At 44.8% G+C, this 12,350-nt stretch overlaps 1 protein-coding gene across 1 annotated transcript in view; it reads left to right on the top strand.

Annotated features, from left to right (window-relative positions):
- Nucleotides 1-12,350, top strand: part of LOC126548022 (uncharacterized) — a 177,250-nt gene that overhangs the window by 146,753 nt on the left and 18,147 nt on the right. Inside the window, exons 19-20 of the mRNA XM_055063307.2 lie at nt 9,848-10,107; nt 11,399-11,521. Coding sequence (XP_054919282.1) covers nt 9,848-10,107; nt 11,399-11,521 — 383 coding nt within the window. The remainder of the gene's footprint in view (nt 1-9,847; nt 10,108-11,398; nt 11,522-12,350) is intronic.

Below are 12,350 nucleotides of genomic sequence, written 5' to 3'. Positions count from 1 at the left end.
AAGCGCCACAGCTCCTGCTCCGAGCCTCACACTTCCGTGGAAAGAGACTCATGTTGTCCATACTTTCAGCACTCGAATATAATTATAACTCTAATAATAATTGTAAATATTCATCTCATCTATGGGATCTAATGCGCGCGCTGTTTCTTTGTCTCTGCGTGTAGTACAGTTAATAGAGCCAGTTTAAGGGCGGAGAAGAAGAAAGAAGAGAAAAGCAAAAACTGCAGCGCCGTGGTTTTAAAGCGCACCCGTGGTAGAGAAACGGAATGCGATATAAGCGTGCGTAGCCATGATACGCACACGACAAACTGCCTTAAAATATTTAGACTTGAGGGAAGGCTTCGTTAGCAAACGATAGCACGGCAATCAGCACTCGAATATAATTATAACCCTAATACTAATTGTAAATATTCATCTCATCTATGGGATCTTATGCGCGCGCTGTTGCTTTGTCTCTGCGTGTAGTACAGTTAATAGAGCCAGTTTAAGGGCGGAGAAGAAGAAAGAAGAGAAAAGCAAAAACTGCAGCGCCGTGGTTTTAAAGCGCACCCGTCGTAGAGAAACGGAATGCGATATAAGCGTGCGTAGCCATGATACGCACACGACAAACTGCCTTAAAATATTTAGACTTGAGGGAAAGCTTCGTTAGCAAACGATAGCACGGCAATCAGCACTCGAATATAATTATAACTCTAATAATAATTGTAAATATTCATCTCATCTATGGGATCTAATGCGCGCGCTGTTGCTTTGTCTCTGCGTGTAGTAGTTGAGAGAGCCAGTTTAAGGGCGGAGTAGTTGGAAGGCATACTTTCTAGGAAAAATGGCCGCTCAAGGAGAAGAGCGAACTCGAGCGGCTTTAGAGGCTAGGAAAACTGCCTTAAAATATTTAGACTTGAGGGAAAGCTTCGTTAACAAACTATAACACGGCAATCAGCACTCGAATACGACGAGAGAAATTACTGAGACGTGGAAAATTCCCTTGAAAAAAAATCTGGTTTGCTAGACAAATGCTTGTATGTATTGAACCTCTTAAAAGATGAGGGGTGAAATATGCGCTCACCGAGAGGGCATCTTCAGCACGAGACATCCACAAGGCACCTTACAGAGATGTGGAGAGCTTCGCGGCCGGAACGAAGCCTCCCTTCTCCGCCGGCCAAGAGGGGGAAACGCGCTTTCCGATCGCTCAAGGTTGCGCGGACAAAGCATAACTCTAGCGTCTAGGAAAAGCTTAACCAGGTGCGATGGCGGCACGCATAGCGTGGGAAGCTAGCCGCCAGAATAACTATACCAAGGACTGCTGCTGATGAGGGCGAAATACCTTCGTGTAATTATAATAACCCTAATAGGACTACTTTCGAAAAAAAAAGGAAACGGCCCAGAGGGCTATACTACGAGAGCTATGACTGATAGTTTTCTATATATATATATATATATATATATATATATATATATATATATATATATATATATATATATATTCATCTCATCTATGGGATCGCATGCGCGCGCTGTTTCTTTGTCTCTGCGTGTAGTACAGTTAAGAGGGCCAGTTTAAGGGCGGAGAAGAAGAAAGAAGAGAAAAGCAAAAACTGCAGCGCCGTGGTTTTAAAGCGCACCCGTGGTAGAGAAACGGAATGCGATATAAGCGTGCGTAGCCATGATACGCACACGACAAACTGCCTTAAAATATTTAGACTTGAGGGAAAGCTTCGTTAGCAAACGATAGCACGGCAATCAGCACTCGAATATAATTATAACTCTAATACTAATTGTAAATATTCATCTCATCTATGGGATCTAATGCGCGCGCTGTTGCTTTGTCTCTGCGTGTAGTAGTTGAGAGAGCCAGTTTAAGGGCGGAGTAGTTGGAAGGCATACTTTCTAGGAAAAATGGCCGCTCAAGGAGAAGAGCGAACTCGAGCGGCTTTAGAGGCTAGGAAAACTGCCTTAAAATATTTAGACTTGAGGGAAAGCTTCGTTAACAAACTATAACACGGCAATCAGCACTCGAATACGACGAGAGAAATTACTGAGACGTGGAAAATTCCCTTGAAAAAAAATCTGGTTTGCTAGACAAATGCTTGTATGTATTGAACCTCTTAAAAGATGAGGGGTGAAATATGCGCTCACCGAGAGGGCATCTTCAGCACGAGACATCCACAAGGCACCTTACAGAGATGTGGAGAGCTTCGCGGCCGGAACGAAGCCTCCCTTCTCCGCCGGCCAAGAGGGGGAAACGCGCTTTCCGATCGCTCAAGGTTGCGCGGACAAAGCATAACTCTAGCGTCTAGGAAAAGCTTAACCAGGTGCGATGGCGGCACGCATAGCGTGGGAAGCTAGCCGCCAGAATAACTATACCAAGGACTGCTGCTGATGAGGGCGAAATACCTTCGTGTAATTATAATAACCCTAATAGGACTACTTTCGAAAAAAAAAAGGAAACGGCCCAGAGGGCTATACTACGAGAGCTATGACTGATAGTTTTCTATATATATATATATATATTCATCTCATCTATGGGATCGCATGCGCGCGCTGTTTCTTTGTCTCTGCGTGTAGTACAGTTAAGAGTGCCAGTTTAAGGGCGGAGAAGAAGAAAGAAGAGAAAAGCAAAAACTGCAGCGCCGTGGTTTTAAAGCGCACCCGTGGTAGAGAAACGGAATGCGATATAAGCGTGCGTAGCCATGATACGCACACGACAAACTGCCTTAAAATATTTAGACTTGAGGGAAAGCTTCGTTAGCAAACGATAGCACGGCAATCAGCACTCGAATATAATTATAACTCTAATAATAATTGTAAATATTCATCTCATCTATGAGATCTAATGCGCGCGCTGTTTCTTTGTCTCTGCGTGTAGTACAGTTAATAGAGCCAGTTTAAGGGCGGAGAAGAAGAAAGAAGAGAAAAGCAAAAACTGCAGCGCCGTGGTTTTAAAGCGCACCCGTGGTAGAGAAACGGAATGCGATATAAGCGTGCGTAGCCATGATACGCACACGACAAACTGCCTTAAAATATTTAGACTTGAGGGAAGGCTTCGTTAGCAAACGATAGCACGGCAATCAGCACTCGAATATAATTATAACCCTAATACTAATTGTAAATATTCATCTCATCTATGGGATCTAATGCGCGCGCTGTTGCTTTGTCTCTGCGTGTAGTAGTTGAGAGAGCCAGTTTAAGGGCGGAGTAGTTGGAAGGCATACTTTCTAGGAAAAATGGCCGCTCAAGGAGAAGAGCGAACTCGAGCGGCTTTAGAGGCTAGGAAAACTGCCTTAAAATATTTAGACTTGAGGGAAAGCTTCGTTAACAAACTATAACACGGCAATCAGCACTCGAATACGACGAGAGAAATTACTGAGACGTGGAAAATTCCCTTGAAAAAAAATCTGGTTTGCTAGACAAATGCTTGTATGTATTGAACCTCTTAAAAGATGAGGGGTGAAATATGCGCTCACCGAGAGGGCATCTTCAGCACGAGACATCCACAAGGCACCTTACAGAGATGTGGAGAGCTTCGCGGCCGGAACGAAGCCTCCCTTCTCCGCCGGCCAAGAGGGGGAAACGCGCTTTCCGATCGCTCAAGGTTGCGCGGACAAAGCATAACTCTAGCGTCTAGGAAAAGCTTAACCAGGTGCGATGGCGGCACGCATAGCGTGGGAAGCTAGCCGCCAGAATAACTATACCAAGGACTGCTGCTGATGAGGGCGAAATACCTTCGTGTGACCTACTGCCACTCTATCCTTCTGTTTGCCCTTCCTCTTTTTTCACTTACGACCTTCTTCGCCGCCATTACAATATATATATATATATATATATATATATATATATATATACAAACAAAAAAACTAGAGAAGGAATAACAAGGATGAGACAAGTATGGAGGACTGTAGCACACAGGACGTACAAAGTCCTGTGTACTTGTCCCCTTTCTTTTTTTCCCTTTTTTTTGCACTGCTGCTGTTTCTCAATTATGAACAAACTCATCCAAGAAAATGTTTTACTAAAACAAAACTAATGGTTGGCAGCAATATTTATTTATGATTAGCATTTCATCGGCTGTTGTTCGAAGAATAACTCCTCTTTCCAAGTGTTGTCACTGTCAGTACGTGCACTTAACCTGACAGCGTTCTGCATTATCAGGCGTTTGGTGTGTTGCAACACCCCGTACTCAAGCACATGAGGGTTGGACCCTGCTCTCCTAACTTCACGTGTTACATGACACCATTGGAAAAAAAAGGATGTTCTACATCTGGCCGCCATGACCCTGAGTGATGCTGGCTAACACTCCCAGAGCTAGATCTAGTACACATAAATACCCAAGATAGTATATACGAATTGATAGCCATCACCATAATACAATTGGTAGTGCAATGCATTCTTAATGTGGAGGTTGTGGGTTTGTCTCCCACCTGTGACAAGTTATCTTTTCATCCACTTCATTTTCCCTTTTTTTCGTTATTTTCTACAATTAAGTTTCAACCACAGAATTATCCCTTCACCTTCCTTGGCTTCATTGCCTGTTGGTTTTACATATATGGTCATTATTAACAAAAATTGAGCCCCTCTGTCTCCCTTCTTCTTGTAAATATGCTAAGTATTCTAAACATGAACATCCGTGCACGATAAGATTTTGCAACACATACAAGGCAGGATGAACACGTGGTCACATAGAGTATAAATGCAACTTAAGCATCATCCTAAACAAAAAAAATTTGGTCAACTAGTTGGCTCAAATAGCCGTATCAGGCTGTGGCAAGAAGCCTGCAGCGAGTTCATTGCCTAGCAGTCATATCTCAGAAGATCTCCATTCTAATACATAGAGGGAAATGTTTTAAGATGTGAGTGGGGCAAGGAAATCTTGCCAGAGAACATTGAAAGGTATTCAGTTTAAAACGCTAGCTTTCCTTGGTGTAATTTACAAGGCGGACAACACTGTTGTTATCATAATGATGATGTTCCCTGCAACTGTCAGTCATCCCTTCACTAAAGTGAAAGATGGACAGGCTATGTAAGGCACACTTACTGTGTATGAGAGTGAGAAAAGAAAATATTCTTTATTATGGGTGCAACAAAACACTCTTGTAGTTTACCATTCTGTGTATTGACAAAATTAAATTAAAAGGTATGGGATGAAGAGTCAGTGCTGCAGATTTTCTGCATTTCTTACCTATCCTAAAAAAAAGTATATTTGACTGAATTTCGCAACATGCCAGTTGAGCAGCAGAAAGGGTCCACAAGATAGCATGTACATAGAAGACTGCCCTGAAATGACCATGTGTTAATGACTGACTGTATACTCTAGGCCTGCATATTTATATATGGGCTGACCCTGCCATATCTAGCAGCCAATACTTGGTCCAGGCCTGGGCACATTGCTTGGGCAGTGTGACACTTTCTTGGCCAGGTCTTGGACTGAGCACAGTTTAGAGTACTTTCATGTCAAAATACCACTCTACGTAAAAGCCCAAGAGTAAATAGCAGGTTGTTCACTGACCACTGCAAATGTTTACTGCAGACACTGTGTCATGTATGTGGCAAACACATGGGAGTAACAAAAAGAAAAATTGAGGGGCTTCATTTTTCTTAACATTCCTATGAAGCCAACATATAATTACTTGGCTTCATTGTGTGTTGGCTTCATGTGGAAACTACATCAGAAGTACTTTCGAGATATTTTTGGTGTGGTGTCTCCTGGTGTCAGTCTGTGTATTTCATGGTGTGCTAAAGACTGCACGGCCAGTATGGCAAATGTATGGTATGGGAAATCTGCTTTAGGAGGTGTACACATAGTGCACATCTCAGCTGGGTTACAGGATGGTCATTATGCTACCTAAAATAGGCACGGCAGTGCCAGGCAAAGTCATACCAAAATGATACCTTTCATGTGGTAGTCACTTTACTCTGTGCAATACTGCACCCCCTATCGCTGTGACTGTTTAACGCTTATGGCAAAACTTCCATCTTTTTATTATTTTTTCTTCATGTTTTACACAAGCATGAGTCAAAAACGAAGTAAAGCAGGTTTAAATGGGAAAAAAAGCCAAACTCTTGAATGATTTAGTGGCTTCCAGTCACCCATAGCAGTTTCTCCACACTTTTAATTATAGCACCCTACAAACTCTGTGCTTATTTAGTGACAAAAATGCAGCAGATACAACATGTCCTGTTGGAATCTATATACAGTGTAATGAGGCAGTGTTCACGCGCACCTTCTCACCTGGCTCAAGGATGCCCCGAACGAGAAGCTTTGCAGTGCAATGCACCTTTGAATGCAACCAGCATTATAGGAGTTGAAAAAGACCAGCTAGCTTTCTGCGCCATTTGTTTGAGGATGCCCTACCTCCCCTTGGAGGCACAGATGCGACTGTCCATGCATTTTCCAGGTGGCGCAAAGCATGCGCAACTGTGAGGCCATCTCCTTTAAAGGGAAGCTGAAACGGTTTTCAATTTCTATGAATTGCTGGGATTGGGAAGAACAGACCTAATAATTTACGGTTCTGAATTTTTTTTTTTCGTTTTGTTAATATAACGGGCGGAAATCGCTTTCTAAATCACCGGCGCGGACACGCCCCCATCGCTTCCCGGAGCGCCGGGTGAGGACGTTGGCAGAGGAGAGAACCGGCGAGAGTGACGTCATGGGCGGAGACCGAGCCAACCGAGCTGCGGACCGGCGTGCTGACATGTGCTGGCATGCGTCTTTCCGTTTGCGCTTTACTGAACGACGTTACGAGAGATCTGCCGCCGCCGCCGCCGCTCACGTTTGTTTTGCGATTTTCGTAAACTGTTCTTTCCTTCTGTGCTGCGTGAGTGCCTACAGCCAAGGGCGCCCAACATGCCCTCGTTCTGTGCAGCATTCGGCTGCGCGAACACAGGCGGGCGAGACGATGTGGTGTTTCACAAATTCCCGAAGGAAAAGAAGCTTGCAGCGCAGTGGGTACGTGCGGTGAGGAGAGATAAGTTCGTGCCGACGAAATCAACTGTGCTGTGCTCGGACCATTTCCGCGACAGTGACTATCATCGGAGCTTGACAACGATGCGGGCAATCGGTATTCCAATTAAATCGGCGCGACTGAAGCCCGAACAACTTCAAGTACACAGCTTGGCAGAATTCGACGGTTCTTCTTTCCCAACTTTTTCCATACTAGCCAGACAAACTGGCGGTATGCTGCATACCTCAACTGCCTGTAAAAAAAAATTGCTTACGCATCACTCTTTTTCCATTGGCCATGTCATTTTCACACCTGTGTGTAAACTTCTTGCCTTGTCCAGCCGGTTCGATTCCTTTCTGGGCAAGTGCCACTTCCAGTACTGCCCTGCTGAGGCACACAGTCCTGAATTGTCTTGAACTTGTTACGCACTGCGTGCGCTTCTGTTTTTTTCTAATCTCTTGCACCTCCTGGCAGCGCAAGCAGTTCTCTTCATCTTCCATCAATACGCACATGCAGGTGCACCTAGTTTAATGAAAGCGTGATTAGGCCCACATTGATGCACTGGAGAAATACGAACATTTGCAGCCATTAACGTCTGGTAACACAGTTTTAGCGTAGCCGGATAGCCTTACGACAAATGCGAAAACGCGTTGTTGCTAGCGTTGCTATACTCCGTTTCATAGGTGCAACGCTGTGGAGGCTTGAGATACTTCTTGCAGTGGCTGCGTTCGCACTTAGAAAAAGTTCGGTGTTTCTTGACCCGATTTTTCAGAAAGCTTTCCATATATAAGCTCAGTTCGGAATGAAAAAAAACGAAGAATTTACCCATAGAAACCATCCGTGTACTTATACGGCTGCTAACACGTTCTTTTAAAAAAAAATTCTCTTCGGTATTTTTTAATTGCAGCCCGTCGCGGCAGCTTCACGTGCATGCTCGCGCGAGCAAACGCCGCTGGCACGCTGCGAAGCATAGACGGAAACGCGCGCAGTCATAAATTTTGGTGACAGGACTTCGAGCGTAGCTTCCACAGCGATGCACCTGAGGTATCAAATGGAGTGTAGGCTTGCCTAGTGACATTCGACGTACGGTTCAGTTATCGTGTTTACCACACGGCGGTGCTAAAACTGCCTAATATCTTTATGTCAACACTAGCATGGAGCACGCATACCGATTCTTGATCGAGCCACACTCGCAAAGTCGTCGAATCATAGTATGAATATTGCACATATAATACCTCTGGTCATCTCTGGATGTGTATGATAAGCAACTTCCATGACTGTACCTCACAGCACTACATGTGCGCGCTTTGAAACGCGGCACTTATGTTCGCGATCGTGTATCAACGCTGAAAAAACCACGGGACTTTAGACAAGCAGCGGCAAGGTGCTTGACATCGCGGAATTGCACCCGTGTAAATCTAATGAGAAGTTAGGGCTTCGGCATTCTTCCAGCAGCATGTTCCCAGTGACACTTTAGCGCATTTTTTCTCCCGTCATTGCAACGTGCAGCTACATGAAAAAAAAAAGCATGCGTACCAGCTAAGATTTCCAGCGCGCGAGAAGGTGCACACATCGCTCTCGCTGTTGGCACACTCAATATCGTCGTTGACTCTGTTGCCGCCATCGTTTTCCGTATCGGCTGTGGGTTCAAACATGTACGGGGAGAATACAAGCTGTCGGAGACAGCGAGAACGTTCCATCTTGCAACTCAGCTATGAAGCCAGAACAGCAGAACCGCGTGCTACCAGAGAGAAAGGAATGGTGCTACGCTCTGGAACGGAGACATGCGGCGGCGCCGACCGGCGACTACCGCCAACGACGTCACAGCGGCCCCGACCAATCACGGGCAACAGCGGCGTTCGCGCGATGCCCTGAGGCGCTGGTGCGCGTTTTCTTGGGAAAACAGCCGCTTGCGTTTGTTTCCGCCCTTTTTGAACCAGATATTCGTGTTCAGGGGACTCAAAACTGTAGAATGCCGCAGAGAACTCATTTTTTTCGAAAAGTGTTTCAGCTTCCCTTTAAAGCCCCTTAAACTTCGTAAAGTACTGCCACGCTTTGAAGAATGCCGCTTCCTCCTCGCGCGATCTGGCCTAGGCCGACGCCGCGTCGCTATTGGCCTAATAGCATCACGTGGGCCCTCGGGGCATGCATCAGCGCCATTTTTGCTCGAGAAGCGTCTACGGAGTGGTGAGGAGCGCATGTTGGTGCCGTTGCTACGCTCGAGCAGTGTAGGCGGCGCCACGGTCGAGGAGGGAGCGTGAAAAAGAGGAGAAACGAGGAGGAGCGAAGGCGGAGGAGGAGAGTGTCACTATTTTACGAAGTTTATGGGACTTTAATCTCCTCCAGTGCCCTCTCTCCCATCTCATTGTGGCTCTCTGCATTGCGGCCCCCTTGCCCTTTCCACACGCCTTGCGGTCCTCTTGCCCTTTCCACCAGCGCCTGCCTCGCACGCACAGGCCGGTTTCACCCCTCTACCTTCCACTGCTACGGGCGAATCAGTGTGAGCCATCACTCCTAGATGGCACTGCCATCCCACAGCCGAGTGCGAGCTATTCGGCAAGAAAGTACGAGCAGCAGCAGCAGGTAGCAGCCACAGTTAGGGAAGTCCGGGATGGCTTGCGAAGAAAGCTTAGCTTTTAAATATTGTGAAGTTCAAAGATGAATATAAGTGAAACAGTTTACTAATGACTAAATGGAGTTCTTGCTAGTGTGAGACCTTACTAACAGGCTGTTATTTTTTATCAATATGCAGCCAGTCCATCAGATGCTTTTCTCATATAGTAAGGCGAAAGGTGCCAAGGTGAAAAGGGGCTCCTGCTCATTGTGGTCAATTTCTTTATTTATTTATTTTTATAAAATTGGAAATGAAAACTAATGTCACCGCCCTCTCCGCTATCTTTGTCTTCTTGCAGGTGGACCACTTTATGTAATCGTGGAGTATGCAGAGCTTGGCTCTCTGCTAAATGTGCTGCGGCATAGTCGGCACATGGCCGGAGGGGGTGCAGACGTGACAGTTGTATGCAACCCAACATACATGGCTCAGGAGCCAGCTCTGAGGTCCCCAGAAGAGAATACCGAGAATCCTGCTGAGCCTGAAGTGCCCAGCTTCAGCGATCTAATTTCTTTCGCTTATCAGATAGCGAAAGGGATGGCATACTTGGCCGACATGAAGGTTCGTTCATTTATCTAGCCTGATGTTCTAGTGCTTCTTGTGTATTTGCTCACGTGACTATGTTTGCTTAACCAAAAAGTAAAATTTGAAAAAGCAGTTATAACCAGTTAACTGAGATCAATGTACCTTTTCTATGTAGCACTGGCTGTATGTCTCAAGCCACAGCATGCTCCCCCCCCCCCCCCCCCCCATTACCACTTCTTCATGCCTATAAAAACACATATTTATAAGCCAAGAGATACTAAAGCGAAACACTGAATAAGGTTTGTGAGGAATCCGGTTTGGTGTGACAAGTGCAGACAGCCCCAGTGATATTGCATATCCCGGAAGAGGTGAAAAATCAGCACAGCACAGACAGAGTTCAGCCGGCCAGAACTTCGCGAATGCTACTTCCCCACACTGGTCACGCTGGTTACAGTGAATGATTGTTCTTTTGAACTTACTGTGCACTTGTTCTGCAGAAAGGGTTGCTTATTAACAAGGCAAGTGAAGGCTATTTTTCTTATGTTTAATTTTATGCCCACACTGTGTGATGTTACAGATTTCATTCTTTCCGCATATTGCAACATCTTTATTCACAAAAAGTCTAATTGATGGCATTTATCGCTAAAAGCAACACAGGTGCTATGAGAGCAGGTGCCTTAGTGGAGGGTTCTGGATTAACTTTGGACACCTAGGGTTCTTTTGCGTACAAGCAAAGCTCAGTACATGAGAAGTTTGTGTTCCAGTCCCCAACAGAATGCAGTTATTATGGCCAGGAATCAAACACACAACCTTGTTCTTGGCCACAGAACATTTTAGCCACCAAGCCACTGTGGCAGATAGGAACAAAAAGTCTGCAAAAGTTGCTAGGTTAAATATTTGTTAGTTTTTTATCTAGTGTAATCCTTTTATTTACAGGGTAAGTACTAGTCTCGACCGTAGGTTGTTACCGTATCTTGATGCCACGAGAAGCTTATCGGAAAACTACTGTGGAGTTATCATGTGCATTTTGCTTTCACATAATTCTTTGTTTTAACACATATAAACAAGCTTTTACATTCAGTAAAGGTAACATATAAACTATTGTTGATATGTATAGTCAGCAAACCTACTTTACTTTAGTAATTCCTGTCAGTCCCATTAAACTTCAATCCAGTTAATTCAGTTATTTTAGCGTTATCTCTTAAGCACAGAAGTTGTCACTAAGCTCTCGTATAGAAATACAAAAATATAAGTCAATATCATTACCCTTGGCAATATAAGCGAGCAAATGTCTCACGCACATTTTTGCTACCTTTCTCTCTCGCAGCTGGTGCACAGGGACTTGGCGGCACGAAATATCCTTTTGGCTGAAGGAAATGTTATCAAAATCTCCGACTTTGGCCTAAGCCGGGACGTCTATGAGGGTGACACATACCTCAAGAAGAGTAGGGTAAGGGCCAACGTGCTGCCTAGTGCTTCTGCTCTCATTATGCAGCTGGAAAAGAGATTCGCATCCTTGTGTCACAAATGATTATTTAGAAGATTAATGCACATTAGGTGTGCACTTTTAGGACACAATCACAACCAAAATATCACTTTATTACGGCGATCCATGAAGCACTGTTACTGCGGTCACATGAGCGTGTCACAGCTCTGTCTTCTTCTCAAAGGGGCCTTGAAATACTTTTTGAACATACATAGTAAAAAAAATGTTGCCTGCTGTGAACGTGTGAGCCAAATATTCCTGCACTGCATGTAGCAGGTAATTTGTAATCTCGTGTCAAAAACAGAAAAATTACTTGCTCTCGCTTCTGCAATGTCATGACGCAGCGTCATCGCAAGCAGCTGGACCCACAAATGCTAGTATTGGCTGATTTCATGATCGCAAGAACATTCTCAGTAATACACAATTGCTAATTTTTAGTTAAATAAATTGTGCATATATACGTCAGAAATTTAAAAAATATAGAAAAGTTATTTCATCTTGCACTGCTGGTCTACACATGACAATTGCGTGTAGCTGTGTCTGCTGCGCGTAGCCTTCAAGATAGCAACGGAATGCTGCATAGTGTAGTGTATTGCAGCTGCAACAGGGTGCTGCAATGAGCCATTTTGCCACCGAGACACTCAACTTTTGGGCGGGGCTTTGCTCTCTTTTCTTCTCCCATGTATAGCTTCCAGCGTGCTAGTAGAGATGAAAAGAAAGCCACGTATCAGTACGATAACTCCACTAATACTTGAAGGATTGGAAAAAATCCGTAGCATGAGATTCGTGAGAT

The sequence above is a fragment of the Dermacentor andersoni genome, chromosome 1 (assembly GCF_023375885.2).
Source record: "Dermacentor andersoni chromosome 1, qqDerAnde1_hic_scaffold, whole genome shotgun sequence".
NCBI classification, from domain to species: Eukaryota; Metazoa; Arthropoda; class Arachnida; order Ixodida; family Ixodidae; genus Dermacentor; species Dermacentor andersoni.
This window is presented reverse-complemented; position numbering and strand designations above follow the sequence as displayed.